Source organism: Panicum virgatum, chromosome 8K, assembly GCF_016808335.1.
Source record: "Panicum virgatum strain AP13 chromosome 8K, P.virgatum_v5, whole genome shotgun sequence".
Lineage (NCBI taxonomy): Eukaryota > Viridiplantae > Streptophyta > Magnoliopsida > Poales > Poaceae > Panicum > Panicum virgatum.
The window spans coordinates 17,582,443-17,604,576 of NC_053143.1; the positions used below are offsets into that span (position 1 = coordinate 17,582,443).

General features: G+C 42.9%; 1 protein-coding gene and 1 long non-coding RNA gene across 3 annotated transcripts; one reads left to right on the forward strand and one right to left on the reverse strand.

Moving 5' to 3' along the window:
* Nucleotides 1-5,986: 5,986 nt before the first annotated feature.
* On the reverse strand, nucleotides 5,987-7,992 carry LOC120644092. The gene is made up of 2 exons (XR_005663394.1): nucleotides 7,241-7,992; nucleotides 5,987-7,141 (listed from the first exon to the last, which is right to left on the reverse strand). It is a non-coding gene; the product is annotated as an uncharacterized LOC120644092 (long non-coding RNA).
* A 2,676-nt stretch (nucleotides 7,993-10,668) lies between these two features.
* LOC120644093 (mRNA-capping enzyme-like) lies at nucleotides 10,669-20,664 on the forward strand. Of its 2 annotated transcripts, none has more exons than XM_039920645.1 (18): nucleotides 10,669-10,883; nucleotides 11,357-11,539; nucleotides 11,993-12,125; nucleotides 12,283-12,434; nucleotides 13,378-13,461; nucleotides 14,757-14,819; nucleotides 15,343-15,480; nucleotides 15,557-15,766; nucleotides 15,955-16,068; nucleotides 16,698-16,747; nucleotides 17,726-17,885; nucleotides 17,968-18,090; nucleotides 18,465-18,593; nucleotides 18,686-18,784; nucleotides 19,280-19,369; nucleotides 19,476-19,560; nucleotides 19,764-19,894; nucleotides 20,139-20,664. In XM_039920645.1, exons 2-18 carry the CDS (start codon nucleotides 11,408-11,410, stop codon nucleotides 20,268-20,270), a joined length of 2,025 nt encoding a protein of 674 aa, XP_039776579.1. In that variant the 5' UTR covers nucleotides 10,669-10,883; nucleotides 11,357-11,407; the 3' UTR covers nucleotides 20,271-20,664. The 2 variants fall into 2 exon arrangements, with proteins under 2 accessions (XP_039776579.1, XP_039776580.1); XM_039920646.1 differs by having other exon boundaries at nucleotides 10,671-10,883; nucleotides 11,357-11,534.
* The last annotated feature ends 1,470 nt before the right edge of the window (nucleotides 20,665-22,134 follow it).

Genomic DNA, 22,134 nt, shown 5'->3' on the forward strand with positions numbered 1-22,134 from the left:
GGTCCAACGCCCTAGGGGTGGTTAGTTATATCTGATGTTTGTATCTCTGATATTTATTTGTAATGAGATAGATGTGGACCGCTTATTTATACACTTCAACGTTCACCTCTGATCACTCTCGTATTTTCCATTACATACAATAGATGGTATGTTTATACTTCGATGCTCCATTACGACTAAGTACGATTCAAACTCGACATTATGTACATGTCTAGTGAATGCAAAGTTAGGTACGAGACATACGTACAAGCATAATACAATATTAACAATACTAAATGCGAATACATCTTAAACCGTTGAACATTATATGTTATAGATCATGACATGAAATCATCTAGGTCGTCATCCCGGTTGACAGATGGTGGTGCTGCAGGTGGTGTAGTATGGCTCGACGAACCTCTTGGCTTTTCTTTTCTCTCTTTTCTGGATCTACGTTCATGTACAGGGGGAGGAACATCATGTGTTGGAGGCCATGGTTTGGGGGGCATGAAGTCATCCATATCGTCATCCCAGTTAACATAAGTTTGTGCTGCAGGTGGTGCAACATGACTTGACGAACCTCTTGCCTTTCTCTTTGTCTCTTTTCTGATTCTAGGTTCATGTAAAGGGGGAGGAACATCATGTGTTGGAGGCCATGGTTTGGGGGGCATGAAGTCATCCATGTCGTCATCCCAGTTAACACAAGTTGGTGATTGAGGTGCTGAAGCATGACTCGACGAACCTCCTGACATCTGTTCTTGCGCAGGCCAAGTACTATCACCCGAAGATCTTATCCACCTCCTTCGTCTAGTTTGCGGCATAAGTCCACCGAAGATACATACCAATTTACGGAAATTTGGTATCGTTTTGTTAATCAACTCCGTGTCCTCGGGGTAATCCTAGCATATAATTAAAAAACAATGTTACTGTTTCATAAATATGGATTCGAAATGACAGACGGGATTACAACTGAATGAGAGTTACCTTAATGTGCATCTCATACACCTCTGGCCGCATCCATATCTTACAAGAACTTTGTAAGAATCCAATGATATTAGGATGATTCGCTAGTTCACATACTCTTATGTATATCTTCCGACGTTCTAGCAGTTGTCCCTTTACATCTTGCGTCGTAATACCTCGAAATAATGTGAAATCTTTAAACTCTACTACTTTGGACAACACCATCTCTATCGTACCATCCGCTAACGGATCCAACTTCTTACTGATAACAAGAGTACTTATGCTGCAATATCAATTAGAGGCAGCCATTGCCTTATGCTGCAATATCAATAAGGTACTTTCATAATTCTATTCTAATTCATAATTAATTTAAAAACAATTCTGTAATAGTACTGAAATTGTAATACTAAACGAGTGTTCTAAAGCACCAAATCTAATTCAGCTAATCCGCTAATTAAATTAAATTGTTATACAATATCAATGGATTCATACGGAAGTTACCGGTAGATCACAAGTACGCAATTCGGCAGAGTTTCGCCGCTTTTCTTCTTCTCACCCCTCTCTTTTTTCCTGAATTTTTAGGCTCAAATGACAAAGGGAATGGCGGCGAATGGCGGCCATGGCTTATATAGGGGGGAGGGACCCTGTCGCCCCCCCTCCCCCAACGGGCGACAGGCCCCTGTCGCCCGTTGGGGGGGCGACAGGCCCCCTTGCATTTTTTTTGCCCATGGACCTCGTTGCGAATTTCAAAAAAAATTACACTTAGGACCTGTCGCCCTATGGGGGGCAACTGGGGGTATTTTTGAAATATTTCAAAACGGACATATATTTTTGAAATTTTGATTTTTTAAAAATATAAAAAAGAAAAAAGCGCATAGACAAACGAAAGGAAAGCCTTTTTGCCTTAGGGAGTTGGGCTGCTTCCTTTGCAGCGCACGTCTTTCTCTTGGGCTACTGTTGGGTCCAAAATTTTAGTTTTTTCATCGCCTGCTAGGGACATGGCCGTGTTCGGCTGGTATAGAGCAGCTGGGCTGGGGCTAGTGCTGAAGGGCCTGCTGGGTTGGTTGCCAAATCTTTGGCAGGCCAAAATTTTGGTAAATTTGGCCATGTTTGAATTTAGGTAAAAAAATTAGTTAAACAATAAAATTTTAATGCTCATGGGTTTTTTAGGCCCTAAATAACTCATCCGAATGAGAAATTTGTTCTTTACATGATTTTTAGTTTAGATTCAAACATGGTCAAATTTGCCAAAATTTTGGCCTACCAAAAGTTTGGCAACCAACCAAGTAGACCCGAAATCAGCCAGCCCGTTGTTTTTTTAGGAGAGGAGGCCCATGGCTGGACTAGGCCTGGGCATTCGGTTCAAATCGAACTAATCAGTTCGGTTCTTAGTTTCTACACAAGTTCAGTTCTTAAAAAACATGAACCGATCGGTTCTTTCCAGAAATAGGAAACGAGCAAATTTGGTTTCGATTCTTTCGGTTCAGTTCGGTTATAACCGAAGTAACCGAACAAAGTTCCAAAAATAAAAAAAACAGGCGAAGGGACCGCCGGCCCGCCGCGGCAGCGCCAGCGTTGGCTGCGCTCCTGCCGAGGTGGCCGCCGCCGCCGCCGCGCACACGCTGGCCGCGCGAGGTGGCCAACGCCGCCGCCGCCCCCGCCCGCCCCTCACCAAGTCACCATCTAGATCTCGAGCGTCGGGGAGTGGAGGCGCTGCGCCGCCGGGGAGAGAAGGGAGTTGGGAGTAGGGTCGTGCGCTGCCGCCGTCATGCTGCCTCCGCGGCCATGCTCTGCTGCCACCGCCTTGCTAGTGCCTCCGCGGCCGCGCGCGCCAAGAGCAGGACAACAGCTCGACGGTGCGCTGGCCGGCGGTGGGGGCTGCGGGAGCTGGAGAGCAGCCGAGAGCCCGAGGGGCGGAGGGGCAGGGGGCCAAGGGCGGCGGGGTGGAGAGGGGTAGGGCGCAGGCTGTGCGATAGGGACTGGGGTGAGTAGGTGGGCTAGGGTTAGAATAATGGGCCGCTGGCTTGGGTCATTTGGGCTTTGTGTGTTAATTTGCATATGGGCTCGGTTCCTCAGAGGAACCGACCAAACCAAAAATTTCAGTTCCTGAGAATTGGGAACCGAACATGGAACCGAAATTTTTGGTTCCGATTCTTTCGATTCCGGTTCTCAGTTAGTTCGATTTGGTTCTCAATTAAATTTGCTCAACCCGATGGACTAGATCCGCCAGCTGTTCAGCTGGTGTCAGACCCGGGGCCACAGAACTGCTCACAGGCGTGGAATATTTTAGAGTAGGGAGTACTGCATGGGTACGTCCTACCTCTACTGTAACTACTCGTACAGTAGTAGAACTAGTCTAAGTACAAGGAAACTATCCGACCCACTCGGAGTAGGACTCTAAACGTACTCGGCTAGGACTTTCCATGTAAGAGCGAACAGGGACCCCTCCAAAACATCGAACAAGACCTGAGGGAATACAAATCAACACACAGGACGTAGGGTATTACGCTCCGGCGGCCCGAACCTATCTAAATCCTTGTGTTCCTTGCACCATCGCATTCTAATCTCGGCGAATCTCTACTCATAACCACTCTCTTCGGGATATCTCTCGGAGAACCCGACGGTAAAACACCGACAGCTGGCGCCCACCGTGGAGCCCTTCGCCAACGATCGACGGAAGAACTCGGATGGGAAAATTTTGATCTCGTCAACAAGCTCATGAAGATTTGGGCGAAATCCAATATTTTTTCAATCAGAAATCAGGTGTCCGACTAGGACACCAATCCAGCCTTTGCAACCATCAAGGATTTTTCATGGCCGCAGCAACTCTCGCCGAATCAAACTACAGTTTGCTTCTCCGTCTCGCTCACAGACCCTGATTCATGGAAGAACGTGGAGCATCAAAAAGCAAAGAAGATTTCATCTTTATTGCTCCACGAATTCCCAGATGGGGAACAGAGCATCAGCCTTCTCGCTGCTTCATTGCGCCAATACATAAAATTGGGAGCAAAAGTGCTGTTCGCACACAAGAAAGCTACCAGCAATGATCAATCTACTGTGTCTTCGACTCTTGGATCTGCATGCATCTGATCTAAAGCCACCCGACGATCTTGGAGACAGTCGAAGATATCTGCTCTAGGCTCTAGCAATTATCGACAAACTTAGGCAAGATCCAACTTCAGTCTGGAGGACAGTACCGAGCGAGCGGGAATCCGGATGCTGCCCGATTCCTACTCCAAAGCGGAATTAACACAAATCCTTTTCCATCTTAAAAGCTGTTATGCTGCTTTTATTCGGAGTTTGGATACAAGTCAAATTCAAGGCGTGCCTTTTTCGGCCATCAAAAAAGCTGCAGCCTCAAAAGGAGACGTCAGGCAACTCCACGTACGCCACGACAGTCAGCTCACCTCGCATACAAAAATTACCAAACAATTGCAAGCTAGCAATGGGCCATGCAAAGAACATTGCAAGCGAACAGACTATCATAGTTTTACCAAGGCAGCAGCGGCGCCATACCGCCAAGGACTTCATCTATACTCAGCTTACTCCAGCATGCGATGCGACTACTTCAACTTCGCAAGAACCCTCGCCGACCCACAGGCGACTACCTCGACTTCGCGAGGATGCGTTCGACATTCCGCCGGCAATTATTCGGAGCCATGCAAGCTAATTATTGAAGACATACAAGACACGAAGCCACGGCTCTATCAATGGTCAAGCCTGCGCCACGACTACGGCTCGCGTCCTCGACGACCTCGGCAGCCCGGCGCCCGGCACGACTACGGCTCGCGTCCTCGACGACCTCGGCAGCCCGGCGCCCGGCACGACTACGGCTCGTATCCCCAACGACCTCAGCAACACCGGCCTTCAAACGGACAAGTTCCCTATCCATGAGGTGACAACCGGATGACTACTACGGTACTCGATCCTATCAAGATACAAGACTTCTAAAGAAAATTCTCGTCCACGAGACTCCACGAGACGGCAACTTATCAACCATTACAACACTCAACCGCTGAAGAGATAAATTCTCCATTTTCCAAGAGGAATCATCATTCATTCAGAAAGATCAAAGGTCACAAAGAACACTTTGGTTTGGGAACCTTAACCCTAAATCGAGGGATTTTAAGTCAACGCTCAGGGGCTACGAGACATGTGTCATAAATGGCAAACTTTTTTCAAAAACAGACCTGAAGATAGAAATGACCCTTAGCCTGATCCATCGGTTCAACCTAAGGCTCGGCGGCTACTCCATATGGAGCGCGAGTACATCACACACCATATCAGAAAAAGAAATTCAGGGCTAGAGCACCTCATAGCCTCGATGCAGTCAGGGAAGTACTCGGAAGACTACTCGAGGCGCTCAAAGGACTCCAAGCCTGAGCAATGGATTACAGAAGCACTCGAAAGCACTCGATGGACATCTTCAGAAGTACTCAACGCCTGCAGGACTCGACTACGAAGAGCTTGGGGGTTTGTCAGACCCGGGGTCACGAGACTGCTCACGGGCGTGGAATATTCTAGAGTAGGGAGTACATCATGGGTACGCCCTAACTCTACTGTAACTACTCGTACAGTAGTAGAACTAACTAAGTACAAGGAAATTAGCCGACCCACTCGGAGTAGGGCTCTAAACGTACTCGGTTATGACTTTTAATGTAACCATGTTTCCCACTACAAGAAACCATTTATTCCATGACAGAACAATTTCATCATAGATCGTTGAAAATTCGTCATAAAATTTTGTTCATGACGTTTTCGGGCAGCGTCATGTATTGAGCGTCACAGATTAAATCGGATGACGTTTTTTTCAAAATCGTCACAGACCAGTGCAATCTATGACGTTTTTTTACCGTCATAAAACACTCTTAGGCCCATGCATCCAAGCCCAGACCCATCATCCGTGATGAAATTAAACGTCATAAAATTCGTCACAAACATCACAATGACAGCCCATTGGTTAGCAGGCCAATTTTTGAACTAGGCCAGTCAGTTGGGCTATTTTTTTACCCACTATCAAATCAGAGCCCACAAAACAGGCCCATTAAAAATTGAGCTCATCAATTCAATCCAATTTCTCATACCATACACCAGAATTCAATCCAATTTCTCATACCATACACTAGAATGATCATTACAGCCTAAAATACATATAAAATTTTAGCAGCCCAAAATAAGAGATACAATCTCATGTTTACATTGAAAAGAGATACAACAACCTAAAATACACACCAGCAGGACCTACAGCACCAAAAATCCAAGCACCTGATACAAGTAGCAATTTGATTCCAGAAGCAAAGGAGCAAATGTTCGAGAGCACTAACAAGACCTGCAACACCAACAATAGATCACATAGGTTTTCACGCTCAGCTTGCTCGGTAGTAATGCAACCTGACAAGGGAAAAGAAATACTTAAGATTAGTTTAGTCATCTCATCAGATTTAAGTCCAAACAAAGTGACATAGCTGCTAAGGTGAATTTTGAACATAAACTCTCCACTAGTCATATTCACAAATAAAACTCATTTATTCATTTATAAGAGAAAAAGGAAATAAAGCTCTAGTTATATCCCTCAGCCAACAAATAAACCTATAGTTTCAGAAAAAACTTGCTGTAATCATGTTACAAGTATAGATCCAAAATATATCAATGTTCAAGAACACTATCTGACAGTAATCTCACTGACCGAAGATAAAGCATGTGCATTTGATAGTGGCAATAAAAACACAAGGTCTAAAACAATCTATAATTATCTGTAAATAACTGCTATCAGGTAAATGGAATCATTTAACCAGAGAACATATACTAGTTCGTGGAGCAATGTTTTGCGATAGACCAGATGCAGTAGATAGAAATTCAGGTTCTATTATTCAAAACAAATGCTCAGATTGTTCAAAATGCATCTATAGAAGTGGAGAAATTATTTACTTCAAAAGCCATCTATAAAAATGCTACAAAAGTGAAAACTGAAAAATAACATAGGCTCAGTTTGTTCACACGGCATCAGTGGCATCCAAAATACGTAGTAAAAAGAGAACAAAATCACCAATCAGATATACACACTATGAAATCGAAAGGAACATGCATACAGGGATTTAAGGAAAGGTTTTTCTTCATTTCTTTACCACAGCAGCACAAATGAATCCTACTGGGTGACATATTAGAGAGGGAAAGAGTCAGGGGAAAAAGATCTGCAATTCTGCATAAAGAAGTAAACATTTTACTCTCCGTGTCTAAATGAAAATGAACTAGTATGCAAGAAAACATAGATCTGAGCACTAGGAACTTGACTTTGCACCTCTGACCAAGAAAAGACCATAGATCCCAGTCGTGTACTGCACATTTGAGAAGAAATCGTGAGGGATTTTGCTTCCAGTAGAGGTGCAAGTGAAGTAAAATGGCTTGAATTGAATGGGGAACAAAAAAAATCAGAGGGATCCACTTGCCTGGACGGCACCCGAGCAGGCGAACAGGCCTCAGGCTTGCGTGGAAGGGGCGAGCAGGCCCATGCGCTCACGAACAGGTAGGCGAGCGGCTCAGGCGCGGGCGAGTGGCACGCACGCGCCGGCCTGGCTCGAGCGGCCCGCACCCTGCAGCGCCGCCTTGCAGTACGAAGCCGAGGAGGCTGTCGGACCTAGGCCTGCCATGGATGGATCCTGTTCCGGCCAGGCCCCCATGGTTTGGCGCCGGGCGGGGATGGCGAGGAGGAGGGCGGGTGAGGTGAGGACACGACCTCACCCGAGGCGCGGCCGCCATCGCTGAGCTTGGCGAACACCGCCCGTCTCCCCACCTCCGCGTGCAGTCCGGCCACCAGCAGCATCACCACCAAGAGCATGTAGGCAACCATGGCCCCCAGCCCCAACACGCGCTCGTAGGGAGGGACCGACGAGGATGCGGCCGCACCCACACCCTTGGTCAACGAGGAGCGGCGGTGACGAGCGAATCGGCAAGGGCGTGGGAGTGGAGGGGGACGGCGGGCGCGGCGCATGGATCTGGAGAAGCGGCAGTAGCGGAGGATGCGGAGGGGCGGCGGGATCTGAGGAGGGATGCGAGGGAGGGAGGGAAAGGGGATGGGAGAGAGGCTGGTACTAGGGTTTGCTGTCCTATTTATACATCTATGGATCGATCTGAGTCGTTGGATCGGAGATGGACGGTCGGGAGAAGTTGGGCTCTGATAGAAAACGACCCTAGGTAGTGTTTCGGCCCATTTAATATTTTTCTTTTTCTTTTCCCATTTTATTGCACCATTGTGAAGTAACATATAAAAATAATTATCTTATATACACTAATATATTTTCTAAATATAATAGACTACATATAATTTGTCTTGTAGAAGTTTTGATAATTTTCAAACTCATTTACTATTTTCGACGGTTTAAATGACTCTCTGCATGTTTATTGAAAGTAATTATAATTTGAACTATGTGTACCCCAAAAGAATACAAAAATTGTAGAAAAATTATATTTAGGCTCATATGTTTCATTGTGGCCCCTGTCTCGGAGATGGATGAAAAATTCAATTGTCTTCGAGGGATAATTCAAACTTCTTTCTCCGATTTTTTTTTTCCTTTTATTTATCACAAGCGCGCAAGTGGGAGGCTGCTGTTCTGGTTCTCATTTTTCCTATTTTTTTATCTTTATTTTTTTTGGTGAGCGGCTATTTCGCTTTTTTATCATCAATTTACTCTCCTAATCACAGATTGGTTTTTTATCCTCTCCTAATCCCTGTGCGAGGTCTTTTTTTCTTTTTGTATTTTTGATTTCTCACCTTGTGATGCCTTTTTTCTTTTTCCTTTTGTATTTTTGTGTTCTCACCTTGTGCCATGATAGTAATTCTAAATTTATTAATTGCGACGGATTTGCTAAAACGTCACAGGTTTTGGGCTCATTCATGACGAAATCAATAAACCGTCACTGTGTTATGGGCCTTATAGCCATAGTTGCAGATCCGTGACAATATCTGAAAACGTTACGAAAATTTCGTCAAAAATCGTCACAGATTAAATGGTTTCTTGTAGTGTCCCCAGACTATATAAGGGTGAACAGGGACCCCTCCAAAACATCGAACAAGACCTGAGGGAATATAAATCACCACACAGGACGTAGGGTATTACGCTCTGGCGGTCCGAACCTGTCTAAATCCTTGTGTTCGTTGCACCATCGCGTTCTGATCTCGGCGAGTCCCTACTCATAACCACTCTCTTCGGGATACCCCTCGGAGAACCCGACGGTAAAACACCGACAGCTGGGCTGTGGCTGGGCATCGGCCGAACATGCAAATTTTGGAAAGAGGGCTGCATTAGAAAATTTAAATATTTGGCATATATCCGTGGATCATTGGATCCTGAGCTCAATTCATCTCGTCTCAAAATAGCCTGAATAGTATCTAGTTTGCTAGCATGACATTCCCCGTATCTAGTTTGCTCCTCATTTCATATATAAATATGGATGTCATGAGTCTTGACCATGATATATTACTAGGAGTACTTAAAATCAGAGAGAGTATTTTAGTATTTCCCATTTTGCTATATTTAGCGGTATGCCACATGATCGAAAACCAACACCCAAGATTGATTGCTGGGATCACCTCTCTCTCTGCCACGTTCTCTTGCGGAATACATATTGGAACTAGTCTGTCCTCCTTTAAACACCGGAAGACTCTGTAAAGGATCACCAGGTGCGAAATCAAGATTGTTGCAGGGGGATGTGGAATAGGGATTTAGCTTCCGGTAGTCGATCTCGAGCACACCGACACGCAGCTCCACAGAGACACCATTAGCCCAGGTTGAGATAATGCCATTGGAGTTGTTTCATTATGTGGCACAATTGCAATTAGTGAAAGGTCATGATACGAATGTTGCACGAACTCGAAGGAATTCGATAAACTGTTGCTAATACAAAGTGCATCCAAATTGACGTTATGATGTGAAGGGGGGAAGCTAGGGACACTCATAGTTCGTTAACTCGTTTGGCTCGTGGCTCGGTTTGACCCATTGTATTTTGTCAGCAATAGGAGCTTTGGTTTTCGGCTAGTTTACCAAAGTTGTAGATTCCACCTTTTGTGCTTTTTTCTCATAATATTTTTTGTATGAAAGGACATAATAGATAATATAGAGGGAGAGATGGAAACAAAAAGACTTAGATAAGAGTCACATGATGGAACTAGAAATTTGTGAACCCCATACGTTAAGTCCAATAGAATCCGCTAGAAAACCAGAATCATAGAGAAAAAAAAAGAAGTCTGCTTACTAATAACCCCTTCCGCATCACGTGCCAGTCAAGCGCTCACACGGAAGTGTCATCGATAAATTACTTTTGTTCTACTCAGGGTGCATGAATGTTTCAATTGCCATATCATAGGATTCAATTGATCCAGCTAATCCCACCCCTTGGATAATCTAGCTAGATTCTCAAAGGCATTTTGCAATCAGATCCCTTTAACAAGCTTTGCCATCATCCATTGTTACCTGACAAATTTCATAAATAATAGGGCCTAAATTACTTTGACGCGAAACTCTGCCCATGCGCCGCCTTTCTCCGCTGGAAAACCCTTTTCCCTCTGTTGCTTCCGTCCCCATCCCCTCCGGGTCTGGCCCGCTGGCGCCGCCGGATCCGCGCCACGTGGCGGGCGCACGCGCTCACGTGGTGCGCCGAGTCCACCCCGGGGCGCCTCATAAATCCCCGCCACCCCCGACCGCCTGCCCCCAACTGCTGTTCCCCTCCCGGCCCGATTCGGCTCGGACCCCTCCCCGCTTCTCCCCCCGTCCGGCGCATGGCGGCTCCCCCCAAACCCTAACCCATAGATCCCTCCCCGCGACCCAACCCCCAGCCTCTGCTCCGGTCGCCGCCCGCGTCCCGCCGGCGCGGCGCCACCGGCCCGCCCCGCCGCCCCACCTCCGGGAGAAAGGCCCCGCCTCGGCGACCTCCGCCCGCCGCGCGAGGTAGGGGGTCCGTTCCAGCCCGCTCTGTTTCTTTTCTCCCCCCCCGCTCCGGGGAGGGGATTGCGCTCGCGCGGCGCGCGCTGGTTCCCTCCGCGGCGCTCGCGCGGCTCCGGGAGAGCACGGGGGCGCGGGGGGAATTTGGGCGCGCGCTCGCGAACCCTAGGTGGTTGGTTCCCCGTCGTGCTGGTAGGGTGCTTGCCGCGGAGGCTCGCGCGGGTTCCGCGCTCCATGGCTTAGGGTTTGCTCGGCGGCTGCCCTTGGGCGAATTCTAGGAATGCCTCTTGTTCTATTTGCTTGCAATGGGCTGTGACGCCTCCAACATTCGTTATTCGCCGGATATCCAGTTAGGAGTCGCTCAGCATTAGCAGTCTTTTGAATGCCTGCTGCTGTATTTCTTTCCCAACAACTAAATGCGTATAAAACGCTTTCTCTGTGCACGTACGAGTTGTCTGAGTACATCTTCTTGCTGTCAGGTGCAAGTCCAAGAGAACTGATCGCGGAATATATGAAGTAGCAGCCGTTGGATGACCTTCTCTATGGATTTGAACGCATCCCCATTGCCCGAAGATGACGAGCAGCAGCCGTACGAAGAGGCGGTTGAGGTTGACTATGCTCAGGAGGGGCACGTCGAGTCCGCTGTGGCGACAATGCGTAGGGTACCGAACTGTCTTTAGTGGTGTTGGTGTTTGTTCCACATGCCGTGCACCTGGCACCAATGATTACTGATTATTTACGATGCGTGTTGTTTCGTATGCACACGTACAGTTGCTTGGTTGGCATTATTAGCTGGATAAAATGGCCTCTACAAGGAGAGGAAGCTGTTAATTATACCTTAGTATGAAGACACAGTAGTCTTTGTAGTGAAGTATGCACTGGATTTGTTGCTAGATCCAATGATTATATATGAAGGGCGATTTACTTTGACCGCTTGCATATATACTGGTTTGCAATGTGCTCTTTATGCATATGCTGTTATTGAAAGTAGCGAGTCTACCCAGTATGGGGTAAACTGCCTAAACAATTTATTTTAGTTTTCTTTTCATATTTAGCATGCAACATTGTTATTTGATCTACCCATACCCTTTATTTGATTCTGCTATTCTTGACAGGAGCGTGAAGAAAGACGTAGGAAACTAAAGAGAGAGAAGCAGGATGATGGATCGAGGCTACATTCCCAGCAGATTAGGAATGATTATGTTCCTCAACCAAAAAGACCTAGTCGCATAAAAGAGGCACCTCAGGGTATGAAGTATTGAGCAATTTCTGAATAGTTTGGGTTGCTGATACAGTTGATTGTCTGTTCTGCCTTCTGTTCCCCCCTGTTTATTTGTTATTCTTTTGTTACTCCGTCATTTTTTCATGTGTTTATTTGGTACGTATTATCTTGATGCAATTTCAGGCTGGTTGGACTGTCCTGCATTTGGAGAGCCAATAGAGAAAATCATACCATCCAAGGTTCCTCTCGATGAAACGTTCAATGAGTCGGTGCCTCCTGGGAAACGATACTCCTCAAAGCAACTAGTTAACAAACAAAGAAAAGCTGGTCGTGATGTAAGTGTTGCTTGCTTGTTTGTTCTTGCGGATCATACTCTGGTCTCTCCTACTGGCTACTGTACTGATTATTATGGAGGGACCATGGAGGGAAACCTACTGGCATTGCCAGCACATCCTTCCCATTGTTCAACTGTAAGGGTTGGTAGTAGAAGCTCCATCTGGATAGGATTATGGGGAGGAGTATGCTGGAGTGTCGGAGCTGTGGAGGTGCTTCGGGTGGTGTGCTTTGTCACACTTGCGGTGTTGTTGGGAACCAAGGAGGTATCATGAAATGGATGGCATCGGGAGCTAGGGCATATTAAGGTTCAGAGTCTTTTGGGTTAGATTCATGGGTTGTGTGTTAACTTGACTAGTGGGCTAATTACTTGGGGTTCTGACTCGATGCTCCTACTTCTACTTTTATTGAGTCTAATATATTTTTGTAATATTTGTGTGTGGTGTCCGCCTTGGCCTGCCTTCACACTTCACCTTAAGCACCCAGGTGATAAGCAGGGGTTAGGTCACTACATCATCTTACTGTGTTAAGTACCATTGTTTTGATCTATGGAACTAATGGCTTGATTTCGAAGTTGGATATGCCATTTGACCACTTCTCTTAGAAACACTCCATCCTACCTGATATTCTTACATCTAACTCAAATTAATGGAACTGCTGAGATTTGAAGTTGGTTCTGACATTCTACCATCATCCTCTTTGTCCAAACACCCCTTTATAATCTTATATAAATATAATGACATGTGTTCCATATACACACCGGCTAATAGATAACAACCTATGGCAGGTGACCTAGGCAGTGTTTGTTGGACTTCTCTATACAGTTATAGTAGCAGTTTAGTCTTTTTTTTGTTACGGTAATTCTTATGTGTCCACATTCCCAGTTAGTGATGTCAAGGTGATAGAACATGCATTCTGTATTAACTTTTAGTTTTCCATTTTCAGATAGGCCTTGTGATTGATTTGACAAATACCACTCGGTATTATTCACCAGCAGAATGGACAAAGCAAGGTACCAAGCATGTCAAGGTGAGAGTACTTAGCTTAAGAGGCCGTTTGGATCCTCTGGACTAAAGTTTTAGTCCCGTCATATCGGATGTTTGGATACCAATTTGAGTATTAATTATATATACAACAACAACAACAACAACATAGCCTTTTTTCCCAAGCAAGTTGGGGTAGGCTAGAGATGAAACCCGAAAGAAATAAGTTCAAGGTTCAGGCACATTGATAGCTAGTCTCTAAGCGCTCCTATCCAAAGCTATCTCTTTAGAGATATTCCAATCCTTAAGGTCTCTCTTAACCGACTCATCCCACGTCAGCTTAGGTCTACCTCTACCCCTCTTTACATTATCGACCCGCTCAAGAACCCCATTACGCACCGGCGCCTCAGGAGGCCTTCGTTGGACATGTCCAAACCATCTCAGCCGATGCTGGGTAAGTTTCTCCTCAATTGGTGCCACCCCGACCCTATCCCGAATAACTTCGTTCCGGACTCTATCCCTCCTTGTGTGCCCGCAAAACCACCGCAACAGCCGCATCTCTGCTACACTCAGTTGCTGGACATGTCGCCTTTTTGTAGGCCAACATTCAGCACCGTATAACATCGCCGGACGAATTGCTGTCCTATAGAATTTGCCTTTTAGCTTTTGTGGCACCCTCTTGTCACAAAGGATGCCAGAAGTTTGCCGCCATTTCAACCAGCCAGCTGAAATTCTATGCCTAACATCTTCATCAATGTCGCCATCCTTTTGTAGCACCGATCCTAAATACCGAAAAGTACCCTTCTGGACCACCACTTGCCCATCTAGACTAACGTCTCCCCCCTCATGCCTATTCGCGCTGAAATCGCACATCATGTACTCGGTCTTGGTCCTACTAAGTCTGAACCCTTTCGACTCTAACGTGCGTCTCCACAGCTCTAACTTCCTATTAACCCCTGCCCTACTCTCGTCAACTAGCACCACATCATCAGCAAAGAGTATACTCTGAGCATTAATTATATATGCTAATTATAAAACCAATTGCATAAATGGAGACAAATTCGCGAGACAAATCCATTAAGCCTAATTAGTCCATAATTTTTGCATGTTGTGCTGCAGTAAATGTGCTAATGATGACTTAATTAGGTTTAATAGATTTGTCTCGCGAATCAGCCCCGGCCTATGCAATTAGTTTTATAATTACCTCATGTTAGTCCTAATTGGAACCTAAAGACAGGGACTAAAGTTTAGTCAGGGGATCCAAACACCCCCTAAATGTTATATTGTTTCTCGAGTACCTTTTTTCTTATCTTAACTAACACTAACATGTTTCGATTTTAGATTCCATGCAAGGGAAGAGATGCTGTACCTGATAATGAATCTGTTAATGTGTTTGTCTATGAGGTAACACCAATCTGTGGATACATGTATGCCCCCCCTTCCTCCTGGGTGGGTGGTAGGGGGGGCTTAATTGTTGTGATTATTTGTATTCCACATTCTTGGGCACCATTATTTATGCTCCAAGCTGGTTTAGTTATTGTACCTTCCTTATTTAGTAGTCTTTTGTTTATGGAGCATTGTGGACAAATAATGAGGCTGTGTGTGTCATGAACGCATCCCACTTTTTCATGTTCTGCTCCATGCTCATCATGTTACTAACATGAAGGGGTTGTGCACCCTTTTTTGCATTTTCATATTGTTGGATCCTCTGTGCCATTTTGATTTGGACACTGCATATCAGTTACCACATTTATTTTTCCCTAAAACATACTTGGGGTGTAATTGGACATAGTTTCCCAATTGTCGCCAATATGGTTAGCCCCCCTTTTTTCTGCTTAGAACATATTGATACATAGTTATGGTGTTTGAAAGAGCTTCCTGTAAGGCTGTAAGCCATCTCTGTTAACAAATTTTCCTGTCCTTTCAGGCGATGATGTTCCTTGATCGACAGAAGCAATCAAAGAATCCTAAATATATCTTGGTTCACTGTACCCACGGTCATAATCGTACAGGTTTCATGATTATTCATTACCTTATGCGCACACATGTCTCTTGTGTTGCTGAGGTAGGCAAACTAGACCCTGAATGTTATTTCGCTTGATTTAATTCTTCATCATTTCATGACCACTTTGGTTTACTAGGCAATAAGTATATTTGCTCAAAGGCGACCACCTGGCATATACAAGAGGGACTACATTGAAGCTCTGTATAAGTTTTACCATGAGGTCCCTGAGAATATGATGATAGCATGCCCTCCAACACCAGAATGGAAGAGACCTGATGATCTTGATTTAAATGGTGAAGCTAAGCAGGACAACGATGATGATAATGGTGATCTTGAACCACCAAATGTATGTGTTCTCTTCTCCAAAGTTTCTAAAGAACTTTCGGTTGTATTTTCAGGTTTATGGAATTCTCTATAGAGTTAAATATTTCTTGTGTTTTTGATATACTTGTTGTAATGTTTCATTGCTAAAACCTTTTGCATTATTTCGAACTTATGTTTCTTACTATTATCTTGGCACCTGGTATGTTGCAGAATGAATCCAAGGTTAAAGTCATAACTAATGACGATGTGTTAGGGGATGCTGTGCCATATGACCAACAAGAAGCTTTGCGTGTCCTGTGTTATCGGTTGCTTGAAATGCCCCTTGTATGTATTCCTTTGTACTTCTACCTAATGTGTATTAATTCCTAGCTATTCATAATGACAATGTTATATGAGAATAATAATGATAACATGAAGGACTACCATAACCTCTTTCCAGTACCACCAATTCCATTTATTGTGTTAGATTCCATCTTCCGTAGCTAATTTTATCTCTGGATACATATAAGTTGGCATTGAGCAAATACATGAATGTGTACACTTTGTTCATTGTCATGCAATGCAAGCCTTCAACGTAACAATAGCTCATTTTACATGCAGAATATGGCAGTGTGACATGCTGGCAAGATACACATTAGCTTCGTACTAAAATAAAAGCCATGATATTAATAATGTTTCAACCTGATCTGTCTGGAATAATGACAAGCGAAGCTCATTTATGTAGTTACAGTATTTTTGGAAACTCTGGGAACTTAGTATTTGGTGGCTTTTTATTTAAAACTTGTTTCAGTGTGTAGATATATCATGCACGCTATCAATTTCTATGCACAATTTGAGTTAGTGCATATTTTGTAACTTAAATTTCTGGAAGTTTATGCATGTCCGAACAAGTACTGTTTTTTCTTCTTTTTTTCTTGTTAACTTAGGGTGCTCTGATCTTTATTTGATTATAGGTAAGAGGGCACACACAATTCCCCGGATCACATCCAGTCTCTCTTAACAGGTGAGTAACATTAATCAGTAACTCAAATTTCTCTTAGGGGCCGTTCGGATCCCCTCATTTTGGAGGAATTGAAATCTACTTAATAAATTAGGCTATTTGGCTTAGAATTTGGCATCCCACCACTTTCCAAAGTTTAGATATAAGCCTATCCTAAATTCATAGGTTGAGATGGAAATTGATTCTATACACCAACCAAGCTATGTTTCTATTCCGTAACTCATGCTCTTTGCCTCACTGCTCTAAAGTAGAGATATAGCACATAAGTATCTCCCTCATATGGCGAATTGTATACAAATATATTCCGTATATAATCATATTAGCTTAATAGATTTGTGTTTAAATTATGATTATTAGAATGGAATTCAATTGCAAGGTTCCAAATGGGGCTTACATATTTTTTTTGCATTCTGGTATTCTTTATTCCTGTTGTAAATACAAACCAATAGAGTATGCAAATTAACAAAAAGTCCTAAGTCGATAGGCAGATACATTGAATGAGCTTAAAGTATTGCATGGTGCAGGTGTTTTTGGGATTCTCTCTCACATATTTGTTCTAAGTTCCTGTAATCAATTGCTGTTTGATGTCATGATTCAAGCTGTGGCTATTGAGCTTTCGAAACAAGATCCATTTGAAATAGATGTTTTATTTGTTTAGTACCACTTTCTTATAGTTTCGAGACTTTTTGAGTTTTGCTAGTTTGATTAGCAGACTAACAGTGTCAAAATTGAGTCTTCATTTCAAATCAAATCATTTTGATTTTGGACCAGACAAGCGGTAATCAGTTAAATCCTGTACTGAGCTCATGAGCCCAATAAAGTTCCTTTCTACCAGCCTGATGTCCTTTTATCATGCACAGTATTTAGAATTCTCTACTCTGAGCATTAAAAGTGTTGGTATGTCCTTATAGGGGTGTTAACTTTAGTACATATACCCAATATGTTTCCTTTTTGATCTAATGCTCCTTTTGCTATGATCAGTGAGAATCTACAACTACTTAGGCAGCGATACTACTATGCTACATGGAAAGCTGACGGAACACGCTATATGATGCTTATAATGAGAGATGGCTGTTTCTTGATTGATCGGAATTTCTGCTTTAGAAGGGTCCAGATGCGCTTTCCCCATAAGAGCCTCGAAGTAAGGCGCCCATTGTGCTGGGAAAACATATTTGAACATGACGTTTTCTTCAAACTCCTAACCTTATTTCTTTGTTATAAAGGGTCTGCATGATATGACCTTGATTGATGGAGAAATGATTATAGACACGGTACCAAAGTCAGGATTGAAGAGAAGGTACTTGGCATATGATCTGATGGCCCTTGACGCTGTGTCCAAAACCAAGGTAAATAATGTTTGAATATCATATATAAAGTTTTGTTATTTTTGACTGTCCTTTATTTATCAAACTATGGTGTCCTTCAAAGTAAAGAAAAGAGATGACTATCCTGCTTGAATTATTTCTTGGAAGCTGCCTGCAGTCCACCGTCCATGTTTTGCACTGATCTTCACCATAATCATCTGTGCTTAGTCACTTTTTTCCTCTATGCCGGCAGATGGGACCACAATGTTCATGTTACCACATGATTCATGAACTGTTCAACTGTGTAAATTATATTTTTGCACTGTAACCCCATGTACGAGCTTGTATTGTACAGTAATAAACACAATCATTATTTCCTTATTGGGAACTTCAACTTTGGAAATTTGTGTATGCAGCTGCCGTTTTCTGAAAGGTGGAGAATGCTGGAAGATGAAATAATACGGCCACGTTATCATGAGAAAAAGCAGTTTGAGAGTGGTGCTAAGAGCAATCCTTTGTACAAATATGACATGGAACTATTTTCGGTATCAGATTCTAAGACTCTTGAGTTATATTATTCCATTTTCATGAGTCCTATGAAGCAAATTTTCATTTTTTTATTATGTGATGCTACCAGGTTAGGAGGAAGGATTTTTGGCTGCTCTCCACAGTTATTAGGTTGCTTAAGGAATTTATTCCAAAACTTTGTCATGATGCTGATGGCCTAATATTTCAGGTAAGGTCTGTCCTGTTTGTTTACTAAGAAGATGCTAAGTTTGGCAGCTCTGTGGCCTTGTACTCATGTATCAAGTTTTTTCTCATAAAGGCTGATGCAATCTTTGTTCTTTTAAACTTTCTGCAGTCATGATACCTCTGTTCGACTTTCTTTTTGTCTATTTTAGTTGTTCACACCTAGAGAATTGAGGAGATTCATCTGTGGTCTTTTAAACAAGAAACATCTGTTCAACTTTCTGTTACTTATTTATTCCTTAAAAGTGGTTTCAATTGGAGTTCTTTCATGTTTTGTGTCACTCATGGAGTAGATTCATATTTGCAAGTCCTATATATAGCTAGAAGACTTTGTTTTGGATGTGTAGAACCGTGGACCAAATTTATGGAACAGCTCTCCCTACTTACCTATTTATTTTTTGTTTTGTTAAGATTCATTTTCAGAATTTTTTGGAGTACATTTTGCCTTTAATTGGCTGATATGCTTCAATTGTTTTTGCAGGGCTGGGATGATCCATATGTAACTCGTACTCATGAAGGTCTTCTAAAGTGGAAATACCCTTCGATGAATTCAGTTGATTTTTTGTTTGAGGTTCTTATGACCATTTTTTGAACTGTTTTGTTTAAAATGATCTTAGTCACAATGAAGATAGTATTTTTTATATTGGGCTATGTTTTGTCATATCTAACTGTTGCAGCTTACGAATGATAATCGTCAGCTGGTTTTCCTTTATGAGAGAGGAAAAAAGAAACTTATGGATGGTGCTCGGATCGCGTTTCCTGGTAAGATGCACTTAAATTTTCATGATACTTTGTGTTGTCAGCTTAAGTTGCAAGCATTGTTTTTAACAAAACTAAAAAAGTAGGAATGTGATCCTCAAACCATTTCTTGTCCTTTTCTTGCTCATGGATTTCATTTTTTGTATTTTATTCAAAATATTATATTTTATTTGTTGTATACTGCTAATGATGTGAAACTTGTGCAGATGAAATAGATCCACCCTCTGTTGCTGGGAGGATTGTTGAGTGTTCTTGGAATAAGGAAGAGCAGTGTTGGGCCTGCATGCGTATTCGATCAGATAAATCGACTCCAAACGATATCAACACATACCGAAAGGCATGTTCTCATATACTTTCTTACATCCTTAGCTGATTTATTTCTTTAAGATATTGCTGCAAGTGAATTTGAGCTGATCCTTACTGAAAATCTGTGTTTCGTTTGAAATGATTTTGCTGAATATGCAAAAGGTCGAACTCATCCTATCAGAGTTAAAACTGGTTCATATTTTGCCTTGGATGCATTTGGATGAGAAAGCAGAACTGTTGCACTATTCTCATAATCTATTTGTGATAACCCACAGGTGATGAGGAGCATCACAGATAACATCACTGAGGAGAAGCTTCTTGAAGAGATTGATGAGATCAGGCGCCTCCCGATGTATCACGATAGGATAGCGCAGGCTCATGCGAAGATGGCACATCGGAGAAGATGAAGAACGCCAGATTAGAGTGATAGTCTCTTTGCGATAGTGCTGGAGTGCTCTCCTATCATCTCTGGCCAGCGGCTGGTTCCTGTAGCTGTGTAATTAGTAGAGGTTTCAGTAGGGCCCCTATGATGATGGCTGGCTGGGTCTGGCCAGCCAACTAATTCTTTGCACCTCCGCATTTGTGCTTCCTCCCAACCCACCTGTATAGGCATCGCCGCAGAGTAGCTGCATGTAAATCGTGTATTCTATGTTCTCCTATATTCTCTCCTATGGTTTTTATTTTTCATGGGTGTAGAATAGCGATTAACAAGAGGGAGTGTTCTGGGTATATTGGTGTATGCTTTGCCATCTCTCGGTGTTGCTTTGCTAGAACAAATGTGCGGTGTACTCGGTTGCTGTCTCTTGCTGCGTTGATGTCATGTGGTTCATGCGCATTATAGGGCTCCGGAATGGTGCGCCCTGATGTCTTCCTTGCGCTTTGCGCACCCTATCCTATCCTATATTCTTTATGGATGGTGCTTTTCCACAATTCAGATCGCATGGTTGGCAGTATGTCTCGTGTGCTACCATGTTTATGTTTAAACTCCAAAGTTCCTTTGATCTGATTGAAGCCGCCTGCCACTAGCGCTGTCGATTCACGGATTTTCCTTGCCAAGGAGAAAAAGTTGGGGCACTTCTTTGGCACATTATTTACATCTGCGTTTGTGTGTTGTTCTGAACAAGGCTAGTTGCATACTCTTTCTGTTTCAAATCATAGGTTATTTGACTTTTTTCCGTTCCAAATTTTATGTTATTTGACTTTTCTAATCTCAAATTTGACCATTCGTCTTATTTAAAAAATTTACACAAACACAATTAAATTAAGTCATTTTTGAAGAACTTTTATTGATAAAGCAAGCAACAAAAAAAAGTGATATTTTGCATAAATTTTTGAATAAGATGAGTGGTCAAAATTGGGTCAAAAAAAATCAAACTATAATTTTGAACGGAGGGAGTAACTTTGATGGGTTTCAGTGACATTCTTGTCATCTAGGTACGTCTGAATTACAGACTCTGGCTTGTTAGCCAACCAGTCAACAACCAGCGATACTTCTCTCACAACAAATCATCACCAGTCAACAACCAGCAGTACTTCTCTCACAACAAATCATCACCAGCTACAACTAGCCGAGTGATAAATACAAATCATTCCATGTTCCCGTAAATGACAAAATTGTTGTTGTTGCATCACAAATTTATCTTTAAAGGTAATTTGAACTTTAAAATAAAATTTGGATGAACGTAGAAACACCACTTGCAACAGCTCTCAAATAGGGTTGTTGCACCGAAAAGAGGGATAGAAAACAATGACATGTTGCATGTAGCAGGGGGCTTCCTTTGGTTGGACTATGAAGTTAAGCTTTTTATGAAGTTTACTATTCCCTGATGTAATGTATCCTCTTCATGACTGAGTAACTAGGTGTTGCTGCATCCTTGAGGTATTTTACTTTTTAAATATCTTATAATCCAGTCATTAAAAAAATCTTAGTATTGACAAACTTCAAAAAACAACATACAATTGCCAAATCAAATGGCAAAAATATGTATGATGAAAATAGCAGAAGTGTCTAGTTTTTGCCTTGCTGTTTAGCAAATCAGAAATAGTCAACTACAAAGTAAGAATTACATATTTTGTCAAAAATTATGATGGAAATTTGATACTTTTGCCATTTCCAACATATGATTTGGTGAAAATATATCTTCACCATTTATTTTCTCGATTATATATTATCCCTGATATTTCGGGAATCCTAGACTTAGTTTTGTAAATACTAGATTAAATGATATAAAAACAAGCATGCGTTTGACTGAAGAATACGGTATGCTGGCA

Coding starts and splice junctions, on each gene's coding strand:
- LOC120644093 (XM_039920645.1), top strand. CDS start 11,408: ATGACCTTCTCTATGGATTTGAACGCATCCCCATTGCCCGAAGATGAC. Junction 12,435..13,377: donor AAAGAAAAGCTGGTCGTGAT/GTAAGTGTTGCT, acceptor TTCCATTTTCAG/ATAGGCCTTGTGATTGATTT. Junction 15,481..15,556: donor ATGTCTCTTGTGTTGCTGAG/GTAGGCAAACTA, acceptor TTGGTTTACTAG/GCAATAAGTATATTTGCTCA.